Source organism: Panthera leo, chromosome F3, assembly GCF_018350215.1.
Source record: "Panthera leo isolate Ple1 chromosome F3, P.leo_Ple1_pat1.1, whole genome shotgun sequence".
Lineage (NCBI taxonomy): Eukaryota > Metazoa > Chordata > Mammalia > Carnivora > Felidae > Panthera > Panthera leo.
This window is the reverse complement of record NC_056696.1, coordinates 6,685,388-6,709,018: the sequence shown is the minus strand read 5'-3', so window position 1 is coordinate 6,709,018 and position 23,631 is coordinate 6,685,388. Positions and strand designations below refer to the sequence as shown.

General features: G+C 40.4%; 1 protein-coding gene across 3 annotated transcripts in view; it reads right to left on the bottom strand.

Moving 5' to 3' along the window:
• Nucleotides 1–20,863, bottom strand: part of AKT3 (AKT serine/threonine kinase 3) — a 304,707-nt gene extending 283,844 nt beyond the window's left edge. The window contains exons 1-2 of one of the 3 annotated variants that reach the window (XM_042926503.1): nt 20,779–20,863; nt 10,012–10,169 (exon numbers count right to left, since the gene is read on the bottom strand). In XM_042926503.1, coding sequence (XP_042782437.1) covers nt 10,012–10,057 — 46 coding nt within the window. In that variant the 5' untranslated portion in view covers nt 10,058–10,169; nt 20,779–20,863. Of the gene's footprint in view, nt 1–10,011; nt 10,170–10,852; nt 11,010–14,301; nt 14,478–20,778 lie in introns of those variants that run through there. The other 2 variants (XM_042926505.1, XM_042926504.1) reach the window with 2 other exon arrangements.
• Between the last annotated feature and the right edge of the window lie 2,768 nt (nt 20,864–23,631).

The following is a 23,631-nucleotide window of genomic DNA, read 5'->3' as shown; positions in this document are numbered from 1 at the left end:
AGAGAGAGGGAGACAGAGTCTGAAGCAGGCTCCAGGCTCTGAGCTGTCAGCACAGAGCCCGACGCGGGGCTCGAACTCACAGACTGTGAGATCATGACCTGAGCCAAAGTCGGAAACTCAACCAACTGAGCCACCCAGGCGCCCCGAAAATATTTTAAAATAAACAAAAATATGAGTGTACTGGTCACCAACAGATTTGCTCTAAAAGAAATGCTGAAGAAAGCTCTTCAAGCTAAAGGAAAATAATATCAGACAGAAACTCAAATCTATAGAAAGAAACACTGCAAATTAAGTACATATAAAAGACTATATTTATCCTGCTCTTCTTTAAAAGACATAAAAAGGGCATAAAACAAAAATTCAAACATTGTATCACATGGTTTACAACATATTTATATCTGCTATATATGAGATACAGCAGCACAAGGCACTCAGAGGAGAGGTAAATGTAACTACAGTATTTCAAGAGTGTTCTATTTTACATAATGCAGTAAAATATTAACCCAGTATATAATGTGATAAATTAGGAATGCATATTATAATCCCAACAGCAGGGTTTCTCAACCTCAGCACTAGTGACATTTTGGAGTAGAAGATTTTCTGTTTGGGGAAAACTGTCCTATACATTACAGAACACTTAGCAACATCCCTGGCCTCTACCTACTAGACGCCAATAGCACACCCACCCCAAGTCATGACAACCAAAAATGTCTCCAGACATTGTCAAATGTCCCCAGGGGAGTAAAATAACCCTGGCTGAAAACCACTGCCCTACAATAACCATTAAGTAATGTAAGATTACAGAGAAGTTCAGTTTTTTCCATTATGGCCCACCTAACAAGCCTTTTTAGTCTTTTTTTTTTTCCCTAACCGCTCTAGCCTCCCACATGAAATTTTAATACCACAGATATGCTGTATATGTTTATATAATGTGTCCCACTTGAAAGGCACAAATGACTATAAATATCTGAGTTTTTTGCACCCTCCCCCAGAACCAATGATTACCCCCTTGGGGGAGATATCCTCCCCTCCACTGAGAATGCACACTGACAGAGGGATTTAGATGAAATACTAAAAAAATTCCATCAACCCAATAGAAGGCAAAAATATACCTATATATGAACAGAGAAAAAAATTTTTAAATAGGACAAATAGAGAATAAATAAAAACACAGTAGACCTAAATTCAATCATATCAATAATTACATTAACAAATATGTATGGTCTAAACACCCCCAATTAAAAGGTAAAGACTGTCAAATGAGATAAAGAGGAGAAAAAAAAAACAAAAAAAACCAGAACCAGACCTAAAACTATGCTATCTACAAGAGAGATGGTTTAAATATAACACACAGATAAGCTAAATGTAAAATAACATTTTAAAAAGATAGAAGATGTAAACTTTAATCAGAAAAGTCTGTAGTGGTTATATTAATATCAGACACACTGAATTTCAAGACAGAAAAAGATGGACATTTCATAAGGATAAAAGATGCAATATATCCAGAAGATGATACAAATCTGGATGCATCTAACAACAGAGCTTCAAAATATATAAAGCAAAATAGAATAAAGAAACAGAGAAATTCACATAATTGGGAGATTTTACTTCTCTCTTAGTAATTGATAGAACTAAAGAAAAAAATCAGTAAAGTTACAGAAGATATGACTCACCATCACCCATCCTGACCAGACATTTATAAAAAAAAAAAAAAAAACTACACCCACAACAGCAGAAAAATCAAGATAGACCATATGGTGGACCATAAAAAAATTTTTTTAAATAACAAGAAATTCCAGATGACTGAAACTTTTTTTATAGAATATCTTCTGTAAATACAATCAAACATTAAACTGAAATCAAAACACTAACATATCTAAAAACCCCTATATATTTGTAAATTAAGCAGCCTTCTTCTAAATAACCCATGGTTCAAAGAACAAATCCCAAGGGAAGTTAGAAAACATTTTACATTAAATAACAATGAAAACACATTTCATCAAAACTTGTAGGACAAAACTAAGCTGTGATGTAAGATAAATCCAGGGGCGCCTGGGTGGCTCAGTAGGTTAAGCCTCCAACTTCAGGTCAGGTCACGATCTCGTGGTCCGTGAGTTTGAGCCCCACGTCGGGCTCTGGGCTGATGGCTCGGAGCCTGGAGCCTGCTTCCGATTCCGTGTCTCCCTCTCTCTCTGTCCCTCCCCCACTCATGCTCTGTCTCTCTCTGTCTCAAAAATAAATAAACGTTAAAAAAAAATTAAAAAAAGATAAATCCATAGATTTAAGTGCTTATATTTTTTAAAAAAAGAAAGATTTAAAACCAATGACATACTATTTTACCTTAAGAATCCAGAAAAAAAAGACAAGTAAATTAAAATAATAATGAGCAAAAGCAGTAAAATAGAAAAGGTCAAAGAAAACAAAGCAAAAAGTTGGCTCCTTGAAAAGATCAATAAAATGTATAAACTCCTAGTAAAACTGATCAAAGGAAAAAAAAATGAGAGGGAGAACACAATTTACCAACAGCAGAATTTAATAGGGGATTATAATTACAAATCCCGCAGACACTTAAAGAATAAGGGAATATTAAGAACAACTTTATTCCAAATATATCAACAACTTAGATTAAATGGAAAAATTCCTAAGAAATCACAATTTTCCCAAAGTGACACAAAATGAAACAAAAAATCTGAATAGTCCTATGCCTATTAATGAAATTGTATTTATTATCACAAACCTCACCAAAAAAGCCCCAACCCAAATGGCTTCACTGATGCATTTTACCAAACATGTTAAGTTAGGAATAAACCCTATCTTATGCAAATTTCTTCAAAAATTGAGAAGGGAATACTTCCCAACCTATTTTATGAGTCCAGCATAGCCATCAAACTAAAACATGAAATGAAAATTATAGACCAATATAAATGCAAAAAAAAAACCCACAATCCTTGATAAGGTACATCAAAACTGGTAAATCAAATATAACACATCAGGACCAAATGGGACATATTCCAGCCGTTAAAGTAATACACCATATTAACACAATACAGGGAAAAGTCAAATAGTCATTTCAATAGATGTGGGAAAACTTTTTGAAAAAAGTGAACACCCACTCATGATAAAAACTCTCAGCAAAACAGGACAAGAAAGGAACTTTCTCAATCTGATTAAAGGCAGCAATAGAAAGCCCACAACAACTACAATAGTGATCATCACATAATATGATGATGGTGGTGGTAAAATAACATGAGAAATAAGACCAAAAGTCCACTCTCACCACTTTTACTCAAAATTGTGCTGGAATTCCTAACCAGTGAAATGATCAGAAAAATTAACTGAAGACATAAAGATTGCAAAGGAAGAAGCAGAACTGTGACTCTTTGCAGATGACTTGACCACGCAGAAAACTGTAGAGGTAACTAACTTGAACAAGTGAATTTACAAGTCAATACACAAAACAACTGCTGATGGGGAAGGATAAGTATCCCTATCTCGCATAAGATAGGGAGTAGTGTGAGTGTGTGCGTACATAACAGCAGCTCTACAATTCTACAGCTCTAGAATGCATATGAAAGCTTATCATTTGATGGTTCTCTCCATGGTTTACTTGATTAACATTTTCAAAACCAATGTATTCAAATAATAAAATAAGACGAAGAAAATAAGACAAATAAGAAAATAAAATAAAATTCACGTTATTGTAAATACATTAAATCTCAGAGTCCCAATGTCATTAGAAAATAAACTTGGGACGACTGGGTGGCTCAGTCAGTTAAGCATCTGACTTTGGCTCAGGTCATGATCTCAAGGTTCATGGGTTCCAGTCCGCATCAGGCTCTGTACTGATTGCTCAGAGCCTGGAGCCTGCTTCAGATTCTGTGTCTCCCTCTCTCTCTGCCCACTTCTCCCCTCCCCCCCACCCCCCACTCACGGTCTGTCTGTCTGTCTGTCTCTCTCTCTCTCTCTCTCTCTCTCAATAATAAATAAACATTAAAAAAATTTTTTTTAAGAAAATAAATTTAATTTTGTCATGTTTATTCCCCACTTGTAACGTTAATAGTCAAGTGAGCTTCTCTAAACTATCATGTGACTTATACAGTGGCTACCACAGCTCTCCACATTCTATGGAAAATGCTTGCTTCTGCGTAGTAAACAAAATCATACGGTTGTTTTCTATTTCTATAAGCACTTGATCATTTATTTAAAACTCACTTTGTGAATAAAACAGAAGCAAAAGGTACTTGTACAAGTACATACAAAGTTAAGGAAAAAGCCCTTGGACTTGGATGAGAACCCCAAAAACTGTGATTCTGTTTTCTAGAACAGCTTATAATTGACTAGCTCACAATAATCTCATGTTAACACATAGCCCAGCTTACAATCTTCGCGTTACTAAAACATTCTGCATAGTGGCATTAAGCTATTTTGACAGAAAACTCATAGACTTATCAAGTTTAGCTTGGAATTACCAAATACTAACATTCCGGTTCACCTAAACAAATCAGTTCACAGAATACAAAACAAGTGTTATTCCAAGGACACAGTTCATGAAGATCCTTGAACTGGAAACTCTAAGTAGCAGGCAAACTAAGGCAAGGAGTGCTTTGAAAGCACAAACTGGTTACGTACACAGAACACAACCTGAAAGTTCAATCTGTTAGATATCAAAGCAACAAAAAGCCTAAGAAACTATCACATGCATGCAGCATTTTCATCAGTCAAATGTTTTGTTTTTCTTTTAATTTTTTTTTAACATTTATTTATTTTTGAGACAGAGAGAGAGCATGAACAGGGGAGGGTCAGAGAAAGAGGGAGACACAGACTCTGAAACAGGCTCCAGGCTCTGAGCTGTTAACACAGAGCCCGACGCGGGGCTCGAACCCACGGACCGTGAGATCATGACCTGAGCCGAAGTCGGACACCTAACCGACTGAGCCACCCAGGCACCCCCACCAGTCAAATGTTTTTAATGATAAAACCAGCTCTTAAATTTGTACCAATTTCAGAATTGTAAGACTGTGCATTGACCACCAATACATTACAGATTTTAACATGTTATCAAGGAACTGGCTCTCCACCTTTAGAAGAGACTACTTACCTTCTTAGGAAACAGTACTATTATGCAAACGGAACTTTATAAATTACAATTAGCCCTGGTTAATGCTATTGCAACCTACTTAATTCAATAATTTACACCTTTTAAGCTGGTTAAATTTCCCACTTTATTAATGCAATACCTTTCTTCACAGCAACTATTAGCCCTCACTGTAACAGGATAAACTTAAGAGTAAAACTTTTGACATCAGGTTTGGAGACTGGCAGTACAGACAGGCTGGTCTGTGACCAGCCTCTGGTCACTTCTCTCTCGTGAAGGAGAGAGTCTAAGAAGTGTTTAACACGTCTGCAGGTATCTCCTAAGCTGATGTGCTCTCCCAGGACCATCAAGCAGGAAAATGTACACGGTACTTTACTCCACGTGTGCTACATGACGTTTCCTTTACTGTCATTTCTAACACCAACAATACTACATCAATGTGTTATCTCAATTAATATTTACCATTCTGTAATTGCTCCAGAAAAGTATAGGAAAAAAAGGTTTCAATGTTGATATATCACCAATAACCGAAGTTAGGAAAGTATCTGCCTCACACAGTATCATTAATTATTTTTAAGTCTGTTTTTTCCTTCTCCAGGATGCTATTTAATGATGAACAACTTATTTACATCAAAAGTACAAATGAAATGAGATTATATCTAGATAGGAGCTAACATGAACTGATTCATAAATGCAAGTTTGAGAAAAAGGACTGATAGTCAAACTAAGGGTAACTGTGAATTTTTTATATCGATACTTTTATTAAAAGTTTACAAATACTCTGTACACATTAGCTCACAATGCTTACCAGCATACTGTGAGGTAAAGAAGGCAGACATTATATATTTATTCTAAAACAAGTACACCAGAGTTCAGGTGATGATAATCTACCTGCCCAGTGTAAAGAGGCAGAGACTACTACTACTCTTTAAGAAGAAATTCTTTGAGCCAAAATATGTCCAAACAGCAACAACAGACTAATGAAATTTGCTTGACTAAAACAGAAGATTATTCTTAAAATCATACTGAAAATCTCTAAAGGAATAAATTAAGAATAGTTCAGAGGAAAAAAATGCCCCATTTGGTTTCCCCTAATATTTCAACTAATGCTTGTAAGAGTCCAGTTAAAAGTACCATTACAAATCCTCATTCCGAGAATCTAGCCAGTCGTAAGTACAGGGAAAATACATGAATTACAAAAACAGACAGAGGTCACTACCAGTAAACTCAGTCTTTCATTCACAAATAAACCAACAGGGATCATCAGATACCTGAGGAATACTAACACCACCAAGGAAAAAAAAATAATAAACAAAATAAACAAACTGAAAAAGTTATTCAAAGCAGATAAAAAATTTAAAAATAGTCTCATTGGTGTCCTTTGATTAAAAATCTGTAAAATAAGAGCGGGTGGCTATGAACTACAAAGAATTCCCAGAAATATAAAGTAATAGCTGAAATAAATAATTCAGTAAAGGGCTCAAAGAAAAAGTTGAGGAATCTTCCAGAACAAGGAGAGAAAACAAAGAAATTAAAGAAAAATTTTAAAACAGAGCACTGATATAGATGTTCTAAGGGAAAAAACCATAAAAGAATACAGAAGACACAGAAGGGAAAAAATAACACAAGAAATACAGAAGACTCCCCAGAATTAAATACATTTGCCTGCATATTCTAAGGGTCCACCAAATGCTTTACAGGTGAATTAAAAAGAACCACATCTTATCCTCCTTAAATTTTATAAAGCCAAGGATAAAGAGGCATGAACACAACAAACTTCAAGATGACAACAAACAGGTTCCCTAGAAAGAAATTACTCCTATTAGTGTTAAGCCTCTTACCAGTAAAACTGGTTACCAAAAGGTAACGGAATGCTGCCTTCAAAACTCTGAAGGAAAATTGTTTCACAACTGAATTCTATACCCAGCAAAGGTATGCACCAGGTGTAAAAGTGAAAAGCACATTTTCAAACACTGTGTTGACATATTCTTTCTGAAAGAAGTTCTTCAGGAAATTGAAAAAAGGAAAAAAAAAAAAAACTACTTCTAGAAAACCATAAAATAAATCCAAAACAGATAGGGGAAAGACAGGAGATCTAAGAAAGCACTGAACTTGTCCAGGAATGCAATTAAATAACATGCTACTAGCTGAGTATCACACCTAGAAAAAGGTCAGTTCACAATAGAATTTTGACAAATACCAGGATTAAAAAGCTGGATGACCACGTGATACAAGGAAGACAGCAAAGCATACACTCTTTACCAATGGGAGGAAACGTGACAATTAGAAAATCCAGGAAAAACCATTATAGCCCAAACCAGAGGCCAAACCAAAGTGCGTCATGATCTTGAACACCAACAGAGTATGAGGCGATCATTTGCTCTCTATGGCTCCCATCATACGCACCCACCATACTGCTCTGGTTGGCAGCAGGTACTGTTTACTTATCATAATATCGATTACTGCTTCTCCGAATCAGCAAGTATAACTATTACAAACCCTGAAAATATAAAATAAACGTTCAGTTGCCACAAACTGGGAGGGGAATGTGGGAAATTCAGAGGAAAGATTGTGTAGGGTACTCTCAAAGTGGTCAGTTTAGAGATGATGTGTAAGTACTTTCTAGAATGAAGAGTGCACCTGTTGGAAGTTTAACCTCCAATGAGCCCACTCCCTCCCTTTAGGGAAGGAAGAGAACAGGTATTAACAAGTCAAATTCTTCATTTTTCATAAGGGTGATACACGAGATTATGTAAGACTACTCAAAAATAAAGCTTAGCATATTATATACAACACTGGGATAATAATCACCAAAAAAAGTATAAAATACAAAAGGTCTACAATGGTTATCTCTGAGGAGAGAAACCCGTTGGAAGAGCAGACGACAGAAAAGACTTTTACTTATCATTTTATATCTTTGTGTACTATTAACCAAGGCAGGAAAAATGCAAAGAAATCCTGGTCCATTTTTTTCTTGCTTCTATGCCCCATGCACTTTAAACCGACCTTTTATCATGGTGTTTCAGGTAAGATGCAATTAACTAAACAAACTCAAGAACAACCCTAAATCTTTGACAACACGTGGTGCCAGCAATAATTTACACTTGTGTTCGAGCTCTCAAAACACATCCACATCCATCACCTCACTTAATCCTCAAAACAGACTTAATGGGAGCAGACATTAGAGATGCATAAAGTATTACTCCAAAAGGTTTACGTGATTTGCCGTCCCCAAAAAACAAAGTAGGAAAGACAGTATAAATATAATAGACAAGTTAAAAAAACAAAGAAAAAGCACCTTCAGACAGCAGTGAAATCTGAAAATGTCTTCTAAATTTATAATATAACATACAATAAATTAAACTCAATCGTACAATAGTTGGCTGAAACCGTTTGATAGTTAAGCACACACTTACCGTATGAGCAGCAATCTCGTTCCCAGGTCACTGCCCAAGGGAAAAGGAAAACAAACCACACCAAGACATGATCTCCAATGTGCATAGCTGCCTTATGTGTAATAGCCCCAAACTAGAAATAGCTCAAATATCCATCAGCCAGTAAATAAATAGATTGTGGTACGTCCAGACTACAGAACATGCCTCAACAATAAAAAGGAACAAACTTGTGATGTACACAGCGATGTGGATGAATCGTTCAAGTATTATGCTACGTGAAAGTAACCAGACACAGAGGACCAGATGAGTGTATTTATAAGGAAGATTACAGTTGTAGCAGATTAGGGGTCCCAGGGCTCAGGAATGAGGACGGACTGCAGAGCGGAAGAGGGGTGCTTTCGGAGTGACAGAGATGTTCAACGTCATGACTGCAGTGTTTGTTATGCTACTGCATGCATGTAGCAAAATTCATCCCCGTGTACACTTAAAATAGGGGAATTGTATTGGTATGGAAATTATAACTCAATAAGGATGAATTTTTAGAAATCAGTAATACATAATCTCATTTAACTACTGACAATGACTTTCCAAACATAGGTATTAACTACAGACCCGCAAAAAACACTGAAATCACTATTTAAAAGGTAACTTTTAATCAGGAAATAGATACAGTATACAGGAACTTAAAAGTCCTAAGAATGCAACAGTCCTCATACTACTCAATTTGGCCACGTGGATAAACAGTAGTTGCCTAGCAACGAGTCTACACTCTAGATTTCTTAATAAACACATTGACCACATTAAAAGGTGATCTCTTAGGAGATAAACTAAGCTTTACATTAAAGAGTTCTTCCTTTAAAGTAAAAATAATGTAAAAAGAATAATAATGCATTTGAATTATTTATCTAAAGTAGGAGCGAACAGCAAACAAGAAATACTAAAACTAGATCATGAAAAATAAAAATATGCAATTAAACATAAACACACACACGCAGAAACCCTTTCTTCAGTTGGTCTCTTACTTTAGGACTTTCCTCACCTAACTTACAAGGTTGTTGAAGCCAGAAGTTTGTGGGTGAGCGCTTTCCCCTTTAACCCTAGAAGCCCTTCCCCTGCTTTCACCCAAACCGGCTTAATATAAATTTACATGTCTTTAAATGCATACAAGTTAGACACTTTTATAGATTACTAAATCGTCCTACAGACATCTCTCTGGATTGCAGAGTTGCTGTGGACAGCACAGAAAAATCCAACAGGAACTTTCTGTAACATGCAAGCACACAACATCCCAGAGAGCCAAATGTTCAGAACTGTAGTAAGGATCAAAATCAGGAATTACTTAGAATCCCTACATAACAAGCAAATTCCTAACACATATGTTAAATATCATTTCTCTCTTCCTGGATGTAGTATGTCCGTTTACTTTGTTAACAGCGTCAGGAAAAATATCAACTTCCAGGACACCACCAACCATTCGCACACTTACCAACCACATTATGTGCAGCTTTGTTGAACACTTACCCCTCTTCTGAACCCAACCTTCTTTCACGATGGTGACATCGCTCATGATGGCTCCCCTCTGAGCCCCCAACTTGGAGAAATGGTACTTTGTGATATCAGCTTTGGGGTTTGGATTCTCTGCTGCTGCTGCCCTTCCCACTCTCTAGTGATGACTCAGCCTGGAAGGAAGTATTGAAGAAAGAATTTCTTTTTTTTCCATTCTTGCAACTCATACAGCAATAACAAACAACTAATTCTTTGTAAATGTCTTCAACTGGCCTGACCTCACATAAAAATCTAACTCCTCAAACTGGGGAACTTATTTATTAAATAGTTCTACCATGAACGTGCTTCCCTGGTCTTGTGACAGATTTCAAACGATAGTGAAACTTTTAACCTAAGAGGCTGTAGTAAAAAAATGCCTTCAGAAACCACTGACCCACCTATACAAATAACACAGAAAATCTGTTTGTGGGGCTGTGTGTCTGAAGTGAAAAGGGAAGAAAATGAAAGTGAAGTGGACTAAAAGTAAACTCTCGTGTACATCTAGTTTCAAAATCTCTGTAAATTTAGGAATATTTATGGCAAAGCAATTGTGAATGTTTTTAATTGCTATATTTTATGCAAAATACAACATGCTAAGAAACCAACACTTAGGTATGGTTGGTCTGTCTTGCTCCAAGAAATATTTTAGATTACAAAATTAGATTACAGTGAATTTTTAGATTGTGAATAAAATATTACAAATAATATATAATCAATTATTTTTAAAAGCGGACGAGGTGAAACATGGCGAACATGAGAGTGGAAAAAAGTACGGAGTATTTGAGATGTGTCAAGAACAAGTGCTTACGTCTATTACCCTTAGGTAAGCCTCACAGTAGCCCTAGGAGGGTACCATTAACTCCATTTCACAGAAGAGGAAACTGGGGCTCACGGAATTCAGCAGCTTGCCTGAATCCAACATAGCTCCTCAAGGATGGAGCCAATATGGCCGACTCCAGAGCCTGCAGAAACTATATTGCCTTAAGACAAAAAGAAGCCAGAGTAAAAGTCTACATATCTGTAAAAGATGGGCCACAAATTTAGCAGAAAGCTTTCAGGAAGCGATGCAAATAAGGAAACACCATCGGTTTCAGTATTTACAGTATCCGTGAATATTTTTAAAAAGAGAAAAAGAAGTTGCTTCAGAGGGAACACAATTTTTCCTGGAATAAAAATCTGAAATTTATCCCATGGGTCTTTATAAGATAGCTTGCAGTGTAACAAAGTCCTCAAAAATACTCTGATACATACACTAATGAGTTTTACTTATTGTCCCCCTCAACCTAAAAGAGGAAAACGCCAAGATAAAGCTGAGTTAAAAATAGTTCCACAGAGGGGCACCGGGGGTGGCTCAGTCGGTTAAGCGTCTGACACTTGATTTTGACTCATGTCATGATCTCACAGTTGGTGAGTTTGAGCCCAGAGTCAGGCTCTGTGCTGATAGTGCAGAGCCTGCTTGGGATTCTCTCTCTCCCTCCCTCTCTCTCTGCCTCTCCCCTCAAAATAAATAAATAAGCTTAAAAATTATGTTTCCACAGAAAGGGACCAAAAACTGTGGTCCAGGTACACGAGCATTATATGGTCCAGAAACATAATTTTAGATAAATTTAGGCATAAATATTAGGTAACCAGAAAAATGGATAGATGGACTATATAACTATACTACTTTCTCAGACTGGGTTTTGATAAATAGTGCATAGCAGTAAGTTCAAGGTTAGACTCCCTCACTGGTACTGGACTGAATTACAACCCCTTTCCCAATGCAAATTAAGTGGAAAGCCTACTCCTTTCACAGTCAGGAATCAAGACTGAGTCAGGAATCAAACCCTGACAAAGTTTGTGTGGCTGAATAGAAAACCACCCCAACATGTGCCCTCAGCACCTACAGGTAAGGCCAAGACTGTCCCCGTAGTCATTGGATCTCATACTACAGAGAGTCCAAATGGATATTAGAATCTGAGTGTATTTTACCAAGATATGTTTGAAACAATGCTAAACGAAATTCCAAAAAAATTAAGAAAAAAAGATGAAAAGAGAAAAAAATTCTCTGGCCAAATAAGTTTGGAAAATTCCACAAGCCATATCTTTCTCTTAAAACATCACTATTGGGGCACCTGGATGGTTCAGTCGGTTAAGTGCCCGACTTTGGCTCAGGTCATGAACTCACAGTCCCTGAGTTCGAGCCCCACATCAGGCTCTGTGCTGACAGCTCGGAGCCTGGAACCTGCTTCGGATTCTGTGTCTCCTCTCTCTGTCCTTCCCCCACTCACGCTCTGTCTCTCTCTCAAAAATAAACAAACATTAAAAAAAAATTAAAACATCACTATTAACATATTAAAGATATAAAGTATGTATAACCTTAATTATCTCAGCAAATCCTAAATTTATTGAACACACAGGGCTCTTTTTTTTCTTTAGCAGCATGTACTGATATCCATGGGGGCAAACTTTGAGAAATGGCCACATCATTCAAGACAAGACTCATTTTGCCACTAAAAAACGGGCCAAAAACAAAACAAAAACAAAAGCCTTCAGTAAAGAATCCAAACATCATTTTAATTTGATTTATGTAACTTTCTGAAAATTGGCTACATAATCCAGAACTGGATAACTGAAAAGGGTTAGTTCTTTATACTACATAAATAATTACAAAAAAATTAAATATTGGGAGCACTAGTGCAAAATGATGACTTTAGAAGAGCTGCACTACAGACCTTCTCTTTGGCAATACTTGTAGCAAGGGGCCTCATATCTATTGAAGCCATTCTTGGTTTCTGACTGCAAAATGATATAATTTGGGTTAAAAACAAAACAAAACAAAAAACCCTCCTATCTCAATATTCTTGGAATTGGAAACGGAAGAGATCAGGGGTCAGAAGAGATCAGAGGTCAACATTCAATAATAACCAAAAAATAATACATATCCAATAAACATATATAAAACATATCCCTTTCCATTAAAATAATCTGCATCACAACACCCTTGCAAAGAACACTAAAAAACAAAAGTATTTTCAAAATTCATTGCACTTTTTAAGTTGACATTTCATTGTTGGGAGTTCAAAGCAGGAAAGGACCTTCATTTTATAGTTGAGGAAACAGTACAGATGGATGAAGCGACTTGCCCAAGATCACACAGCTGCTTTCTGAGGGAATCAAGACACCAGAGAACCAGGCACATGTTCTTTCCACTAGCACTGCCCCTTCAGTACAAAACAATATACGGAAATATCCAGGTCAACCCAAATCAATGAATTTTGTTTTATAATGAAACTTTCAAAAAACTAGCTCTTTTGATAAAAATCTTTATCAGTGCTTATGCATTTCGACTAAACTGCTTAAATGTATGTAAATCGACAGGACAAAATTTATAATCGTCATCAGGACCAGTAAACCCACATTATAGAAATGGCTTTATCCATTTGCATCTTAAAATGTTACCAAATTCTACCCATAATCGTAATATTCAGCCTTAAAGGTGCTCCTGGGACTCCCAGCTAAAATGACACCTTCTATGAAAATAACTTAGAAGACATTCAAACGTCTACTACTCCAGAGTTACGACCAATAGGCTAGAAATAAATGCTATCTCGTGTGCATAAACACAATGCTACTGACTCTTAAGCAGTAAACCATATTCTTTGATTTAATTTCCTTACAGTGGCAAGGCTCTTGCAACCAAGTCATCTAACTCTCCCACTCGGTGTTCCGTGTTGCCAAAAACATTATTCTGCAAAATGATGAGCAATGAGCTGGACATGAACTTCACCTCCTCCTACGGTCCCAACTTCTCCAGAACTGTGTTCTACCCAATGAACTCTAAGAGACAAAATTTGGTTTCTTTTTCTTGTAAGCTTGTTGCACTAAATATTTCATTGCTGAATAATCTAATTTTGTCTATTCTTAAAAAAAAAATCATACAAAATTCTTGGCAGATTCAATTTACAATTCACACAAAGCAGTTACACTAAAGGTACTTTTCATTCAAAACTATTTGCAAATTTGATAACTGCATTTGGATATCACTTCACAATTTACAAAACATTTTCACATCTTGTATCTCATTCAACAGCATTATTATTATTGAGTAAAGCAATCTGACAGTGCCTGGCACATAAGAGATGCTCAACAAATACAGGATGAATGAAAGAGTGCATGAATGAAAGAGAGAAGATACAGCTTTGCATAACTAATAAAGAACACACTAAGCAAACTAATATTGTAAGTCAACAGAGAGAATGGTATTAAGTCATCTTAAAAACAAACCTGAACTCAAATGTTATGGAATATAATTAAAATCACAAGAAATCCTCTTCCTTATTCACTAAAGTACGTTTGCTATAGACGTCCGCTAATTGTGAGGACTAGCACGTTTCTCCACATTCTTGGATACTTTTTGTTGAAATGAAGTCAAGTTTCAACTCCCAAACAATTAAGCATTAACACTGCCCCAAAATTATCTATTGTGGAAGGAAAAAAGAGAAAGAATGGCATATTCTCTTAATGATATTTATAACAACTTTTAAAAGATACTGGTTTACTTATGGCAACACAACATTCAGTCTTAAACAATAATTAAACTTCTTCAAACATCTTTTTAAAATATCACTCACGGGGCACCTGGGTGGCTCAGTCGATTAAGCGTCTAACTCTTGGTTTTGGCTCAGGTCACAATCTCACGGTTTCGTGAGTTCAAGCCCCACATCAGGCTCTGTGCTGACAGTGCTGAGCCTGCTTGGGATCCTCTCTCCCTCTCTCTCTCTGCCCCTCCCCCACTTGAGGGGTCTCTGCCTCTCTCAAACTTAAAAACATAAATAAATAAAATGCCATTCAAGGAAAAAACATACAGCCTGCACACATTCAGTCAGTAAACAGGTACTGACTGCATGCGCTGTGACAAGGGCTGTACTGGGCATACAGGGAGGGAAGCAAAACAGAGAATTTAAAAATCTCTTCCACACAACAGTTTGTTATCAGAGTGCTTTCACATATATTACCCCATTTTGACTAAAAACAAATCTATGCAACAGCTATTCCACTACAATTGTGAGCTCAGGAAAACTGTGACCAATCAAAACCGAGGATGTTATTTCCTCGCTGTTACCATAACAAGATTAAGTGACAGCACCAAGAGTGACTGCCTGCCATTCCAGTCTTCTTTCATTGTGGGACGCCTTCTACCAAGTAACCCAATGCCAAGTCTCAAAAGTATGGGTAACATCTGTGAATTGCTCCAACATTTTTTTCTGTTATCAAATTCTTTTTCAAAAGTCCAGGAGAGCACAAGGTTTTCCAATAAATTCAAAACTAAATATAACTGTGGCATCACAGAGGAAATTATAACAGAAGACTAGAAGGTTGACATAAAGTTAAAATGCACGCCAGCAATTTTATTCTTTACAAATTAGAACAAGATTCACAGGTTAATTCCTAAGTTTAAAGCCACAATACTACCTGTAATACAACTTTCTCTAAACTATACTTGGCTATAACACTACGTAGGACGTACTTGCTCTGCACCGCAATTTTTTATATTCTTTAGATACGCCTAGCCAAACTGAATTAATGAAGGACATCTCACGTTCAAATTCAACAGAATATTACTACACTGAAATACAAATGATTGTCAAGGGTAATCATAGAACAATTCCATGCTATCTACTGATTTCAAGAAATAGGTGAAACTAACATATGCCATAATAAATTCATAAGATCATATCAAACTTTTAAAGGATTTCAGGGAAAGGAAAAATACTGAAATGGAAAGGAAATTCAAGGCAACTTTCTCTGCACTTCAAATAACTCTCAGCAGGTCTGTCCCACTTCAGAGTCATTATTCTGTTAAAAAAAAAGTATCATATGGGGAAAGCGAGCCACACAAACTATGTATCTTGGATCCTTTACTCTCTGCAGAGTACAATAACAAACTTTGTGGATTTTCTTAAAACTCTATGTATAGATCCCTTCACTGTCTCACCCTAGAGAAAATACCTGAAGAAGCATCAGCAAGATTTCCAACTTTCACACAAAATTTCAGTTCTTTCAAAGTGCCAACTCTGAAAAATCAACTTCATCAACTTTTAAATATATACAGAAAAATGTAGAGCGTTTTCCCCTTCTTCCTTACCCCAGTTTTTCAGGCATCTGAATGCCATTTCAACCAACCCATCCATTACTGACCAAATAAAAAAGCAATTTGTGCTAGGTGCTGATTTAATATCCTGCTTTGAAACAACTAGGAAAATGCCCACTGGATTCCTTTGGTCCAGCTAACGCACAGAATAAGCTATTGACAAATGATCTCCCCACATTTCTTACATGAGGTGTGGCTTGTCATAGGTGAAGTCACATATAATAGAACAGAAACAGACTGAGGGTTGCCACTGAAAGAATTTCAGTTTCATGGCTGGCCACACTTTTCCACTGCATATGTAAAAACGATCTAAGATCATACCCCGTGGTATGGGATCCCATAACAAAGTTCATCACGATGGCTCATTAGAAAACACTGGGCAGGCCCAGAAACTGGGGTCCCTGTTCCCAACTCTGCCCCACCCAGGGTGATGCTATATGAGGTCCTTTAATTCTCTGTGCTTCCGTTTTCTTAGCCATAAAAATAAAAGTGTAGCATTGGATGAGCATAAATAGCTTCACAGCTCTTCCAGAGCTACGAGTTAGGATTCTTCAAGTTCAAATCCACTGAGTATCCACCTGGCTTACAGATGGCATCTTAGGTGACACTATCATGATTATACACAGTTCCCGTCTTCAAAAGGCTCCTATGTAGCTGGGAAGATCAAACACCAAATTCCACTTAAACAAAAACTGCACTGAACTCCAATACTGGCAAAAGACCGTCTTCCTCCCCATCCCATCCCCAGTCTCCCAAACAGAGTCAGAGCCTTTCGTAATTAACACAAGAGAGAAAATTCCTCACTTGAACATCTTCTAGAGATTTCTTCTGGTAAGTCATTTTACTTTCTCCTCGGAAGATTAGCAAAATATACCCATTTACAAAATGTGAACTGGCTGCTGCTGGTGATGAATGAAAATCAAGACAATATTGAGAAGACAACCAAAAAGCAAATCTACAGCTCAAGAAACATATATTATCTATCAACAACTCTTTGACAATCACCTGACAAAGGAAATGTGTTTACGGTGCTATGGTATCATATGTAAACATCTGTGGCATTTAACCTGGCCTCTGACATAACCTATGCGAGAGAGAATGTTATGGATCATCGGTATACTTTGTTTTACTATATTAACATGATTTCAGTGGAAATTACTGTACTGTCTGCGTTATCAAAGTTGAGTATGTCACCATGAAGTCTAAGGACAGGTACCAGCAACTTAGGGAAAAAATGAAGGAAAAAAGTGTTTCAGAATAAGGAGAGTTCAACTGAAACGGATTTTCATCATACCGGACTAGTATGTGTTTTCTCTTATGAAAACCACTTTCAAAAGTGTGGCAGGGGCTGTCGTGAAGCCGAAACAAGCGGACACATAGACACGTAGCAAGTTCTCACCAAGGCACCAGCAGCACTGACTCTAAACCTAACCTAACTCTATCTGTCATACGTGAAAGACGGTGATCAAGTTTTCAGTTAACATCACGTGACCCGGGGCTAACCTTCCAGGTGACTACAGAGAAGCGCACGCTGTCCGAAACCAGGATTTAGAAAAACAACGCACACTCCTGAAAACCTGGAGTCAAAAACGGACCAACTTGGAATGACTTACACATTCTAACACAAATCTACAAAGATTCATTATGTGCACTAACATATATTGAGAGAAACAAAACTGCGAGTCAAATTAAGACTGACTTGCTCAAAACAAATGAAATGGTTTACTTTTCTGTCCTGCCTCTTATCTTATTCAAATACAAAGTCTTGTAAATCAAATATTTTTTAATGCTTCAAACTTAATCACATTATACAGACAAGATCCTATCCAATCATGCTAAAAATCCAATTAACATGTCCTTAACAATAATTGCCTTATCTTCTCAAGGGCGAATTCTTGAACTGAAAAGTGTGAAGATTAAAGAAAGTGATAAAAGAAAGTAAAAAGAAAGTGATGAAAAGAAAGTGTAGTTATCTTTTCACAAAAATATGCAAAATTTAAGCCAACTGTAAACTTCCACAAAATCAATTTGTAAAACAGGTTCCTCTTTTTAAAAGAAACCCAAATAGTTGGAAATTTCCACTGAAATTTTTAAGAAATAAAATCCTTCATGTTTAAATCAAAACCTAGGGCTTAAACAAATCTTAAATCCCTACTTTGCACAAGACTCCATTATGCTAAGTACATTTGTCCTAGGATATGTTTAACCAAAACATGTTTAGATTTACAATGATTCTGAAAACAAATTCTCTTTCTAATGGTAGTAATCTTCTAAATGAAATGTAAATAAGAAAAGTTCATCATCAAACGAGCCCCCCTAGCAACACAGTTCACACTCTAATAGTTTGTTGGAGGAATGAATGAAATCTTATTTAAAATCTTTGACAGCTATAAAATTACATGGACCAAAAAGTCCAAAGCTGAACCCTTAAGTACCTTCACACACACAACTTAAACTAGGAGGCAATGTCAAACCAAAAATTTTTAAGTTGGAAAACAACTCACTAAAGTAACCATTACAGAAAGACTAAGTGTAGGGGGTAAAATGGATGCAAATAATAGTTTCCTAAGTTTTTGGGTTTTTTTTTATAGGATTACTTTAGATATTTTTTAAATGCTGTAGGAAACCTTACTACTACAAACACATACCACAAACATACAACTGAAAACTGTAACTCTACATTCATCTAAATTCCAGTGTTGTCTCATTCATGTGATACATGCACTCCCTCACTTTAAAATTAGAAGCTCAAGCCAATTAAAGATATTGGGGTCAACCCTAGTGAGAAAAAAACAAAAAGCAGGTCTTCAAATACAGTGTCCTTGGTAAACTTGGAAAGTCAAGATCATGTGTTGGCAAAGGTAAAAAAAAAAAAAAAAATCTACAGTCCTGATACAGATCGCCCAAATTATTGGGCATTCACCTTAGAAAGCTGGCAATTTACTCAAAATTGGATATCTTAGTAAGAAGTATTTTCATGTTTTAGACAAGCACTTCTTGAATGGGTGTGTGTTTTAGACAACCACCTCCTGGAATATTCACATTCATTTACACGTATTTTGCTATGATACTGAAGTTCTGAAAACAAACTTTCCTAAACCATGTTTACAGGACTCTTAAAGCTTTGGCTTTTCCAATTATTTCCTAACAACGTATAACCTAATTTAATGAGTTTCCACCAAAGACAAAACCCAGGGGTTTTCTAGTAATTTACAGTCTACTAAAAGATATAAAATGACCATGCCTTACCAAATATGGAACACATGCCTAGCTTGAAGACTTGAGGCAGTTGGCAAGATATTAACTGCCAAAAGTCATCATTTCACATCTTTTAGCTACAAGGTGAACTAATAAAGCATAAACACTTTATTGACAGTACTACTTAATCAATATAGACACGTAGGTCTCGCTGTTGAATTTCTATTTGAAACGTCATCTATTACAAACTACTGGGCTCTCAACCAATTACCACACTGGTGAAATGAGTTGGGTTTTATTTTCATAGCGTTCTCTTGATGCAAGAAATGGGAGCATCCTACCTACCCTACCCTCATGGTTAAGCCTTTCCTCAGCTTTCAGAAGATAAACAGTAAATATCGGTATTGAAGACCTGGCCCCAAAGAGACTCAATCCAGCCTAAACGAAGATCCCCGGGTAATCCCGAACAGGGAGTGACCCCCGCCTGGGAATCAGGGTGAGCACCGCGACCAGCCAGGCTTCAACTTTGGGCTCCGAGGGCCCAGCCAGCATCATGGCTGATGCAGACCGATGCGCAGGAGGAGGAGGTGGACGAGGAAGAGGCTGGTTTGTTTACTTGCAGCCAGAGCCGCCGCCGCCGCCGCCGGCAGCGACAGCATCACTGGATCCGCCAAACCCAGCATCTTCCGCACATTTCTATTCTTAGCACACAACTCCCAAGCGGATTAAAACCCCACTACTATTAAAAACACAGACGAGCACGTTACCCACCTCCCACACACACCCCCACCTCCCCCTCAGGGCCGTCTCTTCCTGCGCGCCGGCAGCAGGGGAGGGTGGGGAGGAAGGAGACCCCGGGGGACGCCGGTGCATCCTCGCCCGCACCCCACCCCGCGCGCGCAGACAGCCCCCGCGCCGGGGAGCGCGGCAGACGGCCCCCTCCCCCCAACCCAAACACGCCGGCACGGGCGCTCCCCGCGTTATATAAGCCCGCCGCCCCCGCCCGGGCGGCGCCCCCTCCTCACGCCGCGCGGCCGGGGCCGGCAGGGAGCGGGCGCTGCGCAGGGACTGGAGGCGCCAGGGCCGGGGCAGCGCAGACGCGGCCGATACCGCTAGGCCGGGAACACCCTCCCCGGCCCCCCGCGCGCGCCGCCGCCCCCCAGCTTCCCCCGGAAAGTGAGGGGGTGCCGGTGTCAGCGGCGCCGGGCATCCCCCGGCCTCCCCACCCACACCCACACCCGAGCCTCTGGTGACCCGGCACCCGCCCACGCCCCCGGCGCGGTGACAACCCAGACGCCCCCGCCTCCCCCCCCCCCACCCCGCCCGAAGGAGGCCCGGGGCCGGGGGCCCGGAGAGAGCGGAGGCCAGGCGGGGAGGGGGCGAGCGGGGGGAGGGGGGGCGGTGGCTGTTACCTGCAAAGGCGGCGGCGGCGGCCCCGCAGCTGCTCGGGCGGCGGCGGAGGATGGAGCCGGGGGGGCGGGGGGAGGAGAGGGGGCGACTCGGGGGTCCCCCCTCCCTCCTCCTCCCCTCCTGTCCTCCCCCCACCCCGCAGAGCCTCTGGCCCCCCTGGAGCCCGGTGCGGCCGGCGGGAGGGCAGGCGAAGGCTGCAGGGGAGGGAGGAGGGAGCCGGCCGGGCCGGGCCGCGGAGCTGGAGCGGGAGGCGGCGGCGGCGGCGGCGGCGGCGGCGGCGGCGGCGGGAGGGGAGGGCGGAGGGAGGGCGGCGGCGGGGGGGAGGAGGAGGCGGAGACTCTACATGGGAATCGGATATCGGCTACAAATTCAATTCATCACCAGAAAACACCGCTCGGGCGGGGGCCGGGTCACGCCGGCTAGGCGGCGGCGGGCGGAGGCTCCGGGCCCTGGGGCGCGCCCGGCGCGGGTCGGGGGTCTGCGGCCTCCTCTCGGGGGCCGCGCCTCGCCCGGGGACCCCGCCGCCTCCCCGCCCCCTCCTTCCTCCCTCCCCGGCCGCCGCCGCCGCCGATCGCTTCTCGCCGCCGCCGCCGCCGCCGCCGCCGCCGCCGCGGGGCTTGTTGTTGACTTTGAGGAAAACTCCTGACGTCAGGGGCTGGCTCTCGGCGACTGGCGGGAGCGGCTTCCCCGCGTCCCCGGCCCTGCCCGCCGCCTCTGCTCCCCTCCCTGCCGCGCCCTCGTCCGCAGGCTTCCCCGCGCCCCCCAAAGCCGCGGCGCCCCGCGCCCCCTCTCCTCTCGCGAGAACATCCCCCCAGCCCGGCGGAGCCGGCAGCGGGGGCCGGCGCTCCTGGGCGGGAAGTTTTGGCTCGCCCCGCGCCCTCGTGGCCCGCGGCGGCCCCCGAGGCCCGCTGCCCGCTGCCCCCCGCCGCCGCCGCTGCCGCCCCGGGGAGGTGGGCGGTGCCCGGTGCGGAGGGGAGCCCGGGTGCCGGGAGCGGGCGGCGAGCGGACCCCACCCTCGGCGCCCCGGTGCTCGGTCCCGAGCGCCCGGCCCTCCCCGACCCTCCCGGGAGACCTGGCCGCCCGGCCCGAGAACACCTCTCGGGAGAGCCGGCCCCGCGCTCCGGGCCGCAGTCGTGACCGCACCGGGAGGACGTCTGGCCCTGGCATCGGAATTCACTCTTAAAATGACACCCTTTTTAGGGATATTAGTTTTCGTTGACTTTGGGGAAGCCATGATGTACTGCATTCACTACGAAGAAGATACCATTTCTTTCCTTTGAACTTCATGGCTCCTGAGAATATTTGCAGTGGAGACACCAGTTTTGCAAGATGGCCATAGTTTCCCATGCAACAGTCCATAAAGTTACAAAGGAAGTTTATTTTTTCTGACCCCATGTTCTGTCGCCTCTGGAACACTTTGAAAAATCCGTATTGTTTCACCACGTGGCTCTAGCCTTGTTGATGTACCTGTTTCTCCCAGTGCAAGATTCTTACTAGTGCTTCTGGCTTGAAGGATTCCTCCTGACGTGCACTTCCTTCTCTGCTTTTCCATGGCCAGACAACATTGTGAGGGTAGTCCTTCTTGTATACTATGTGTGGACAAGAGTCTAAAACGTAAGAAGAAAAACGGGGGAGGTGGGCCAATTTTCTCCGTTGGCGAGGGAAACCTTTCCCCGACGATTCTAGAATAAAATTTGCCTTTTTAAGATACGCAGTCCACCCCACGGAAAAAAGTCCTCAATTTTCCCCATGTTTCCCAACACATCAAGAACTGATTAATAGATAATAGACTGATCCTTAATCCAGTTTACAGGATGTAAAATGGACGCCACTTATTTCCATAATTATCAGACCTCTAACAGTCCCCATCTGCAAAATGATTCTGTTAGAGGTTTCTTCCTGTAAGACACAATATTGGGTCAGAATTTTGTTCTATAGTAACCCAACCCACTTCTCATGTTGAAGAAAATAATTCCTAATGACACCAGCCCTAAAAAGTGTCTCCAAAGCTCTTACAAATATTTAACGGTGAGAGTTGCGGTGTTCTGAATTACTAATATCTCTTATCAATTTTAATTTTCATTTGTTTTTTGATTTTAACATCAACATTTTTGTGAGAACCAAATTTGTTTTACAAGCCAAACTGCCTCAAACTATTTCATCTAGTCTCACCATATTATAGTAAATCTTAGGTGGGTTACACCCTAAAATGAAGTGTTCTATAAACTACAGTGAACTACATACTCCAGGCTTTTTTTTTTTTTTGAAAAATTAGAAACTTTTATTTCTGCTCTACTTTGCTCTTCTATAGTAGTTTCATAAATTTCTATAAAAAAATCATGTCAGCTTTTATAATAGAATTATTATAGAACTATTTAAATAGCATTGTTCTTTCCCCCATACTGTGCCATCATGAAATTGGCAGAATCTGACAATTAACGATGTGATGGTACTCCATGCGGAGCGTATGCTAGATTTCTCCTCTTCATTGTCCTCACATGGCAATCATACCGGGAGCAGAGCACGGTTCGTCCATGGGAATGAATGTCCCTCTTAAATTTTGGAGAGAAAGCCCTCCTTCTGTATTAAGCCAGATATTCTCGGGTAACATCTCTCAGAAGTAGTAACTTAGGCATCTTAAGAAAAGTCTAGGGGCGCCTGGGTGGCTCAGTCGGTTAAGCGGCCGATTTTGGCTCAGGTCATGGTCTCACGGTCCGTGAGTTCGAGTCCCGCGTCAGGCTCTGTGCTGACAGCTCAGAGCCTGGAGCCTGTTTCAGATTCTGTGTCTCCCTCTCTCTCTGACCCTCCCCCGTTCATGCTCTGTCTCTCTCTGTCTCAAAAATAAATAAACATTT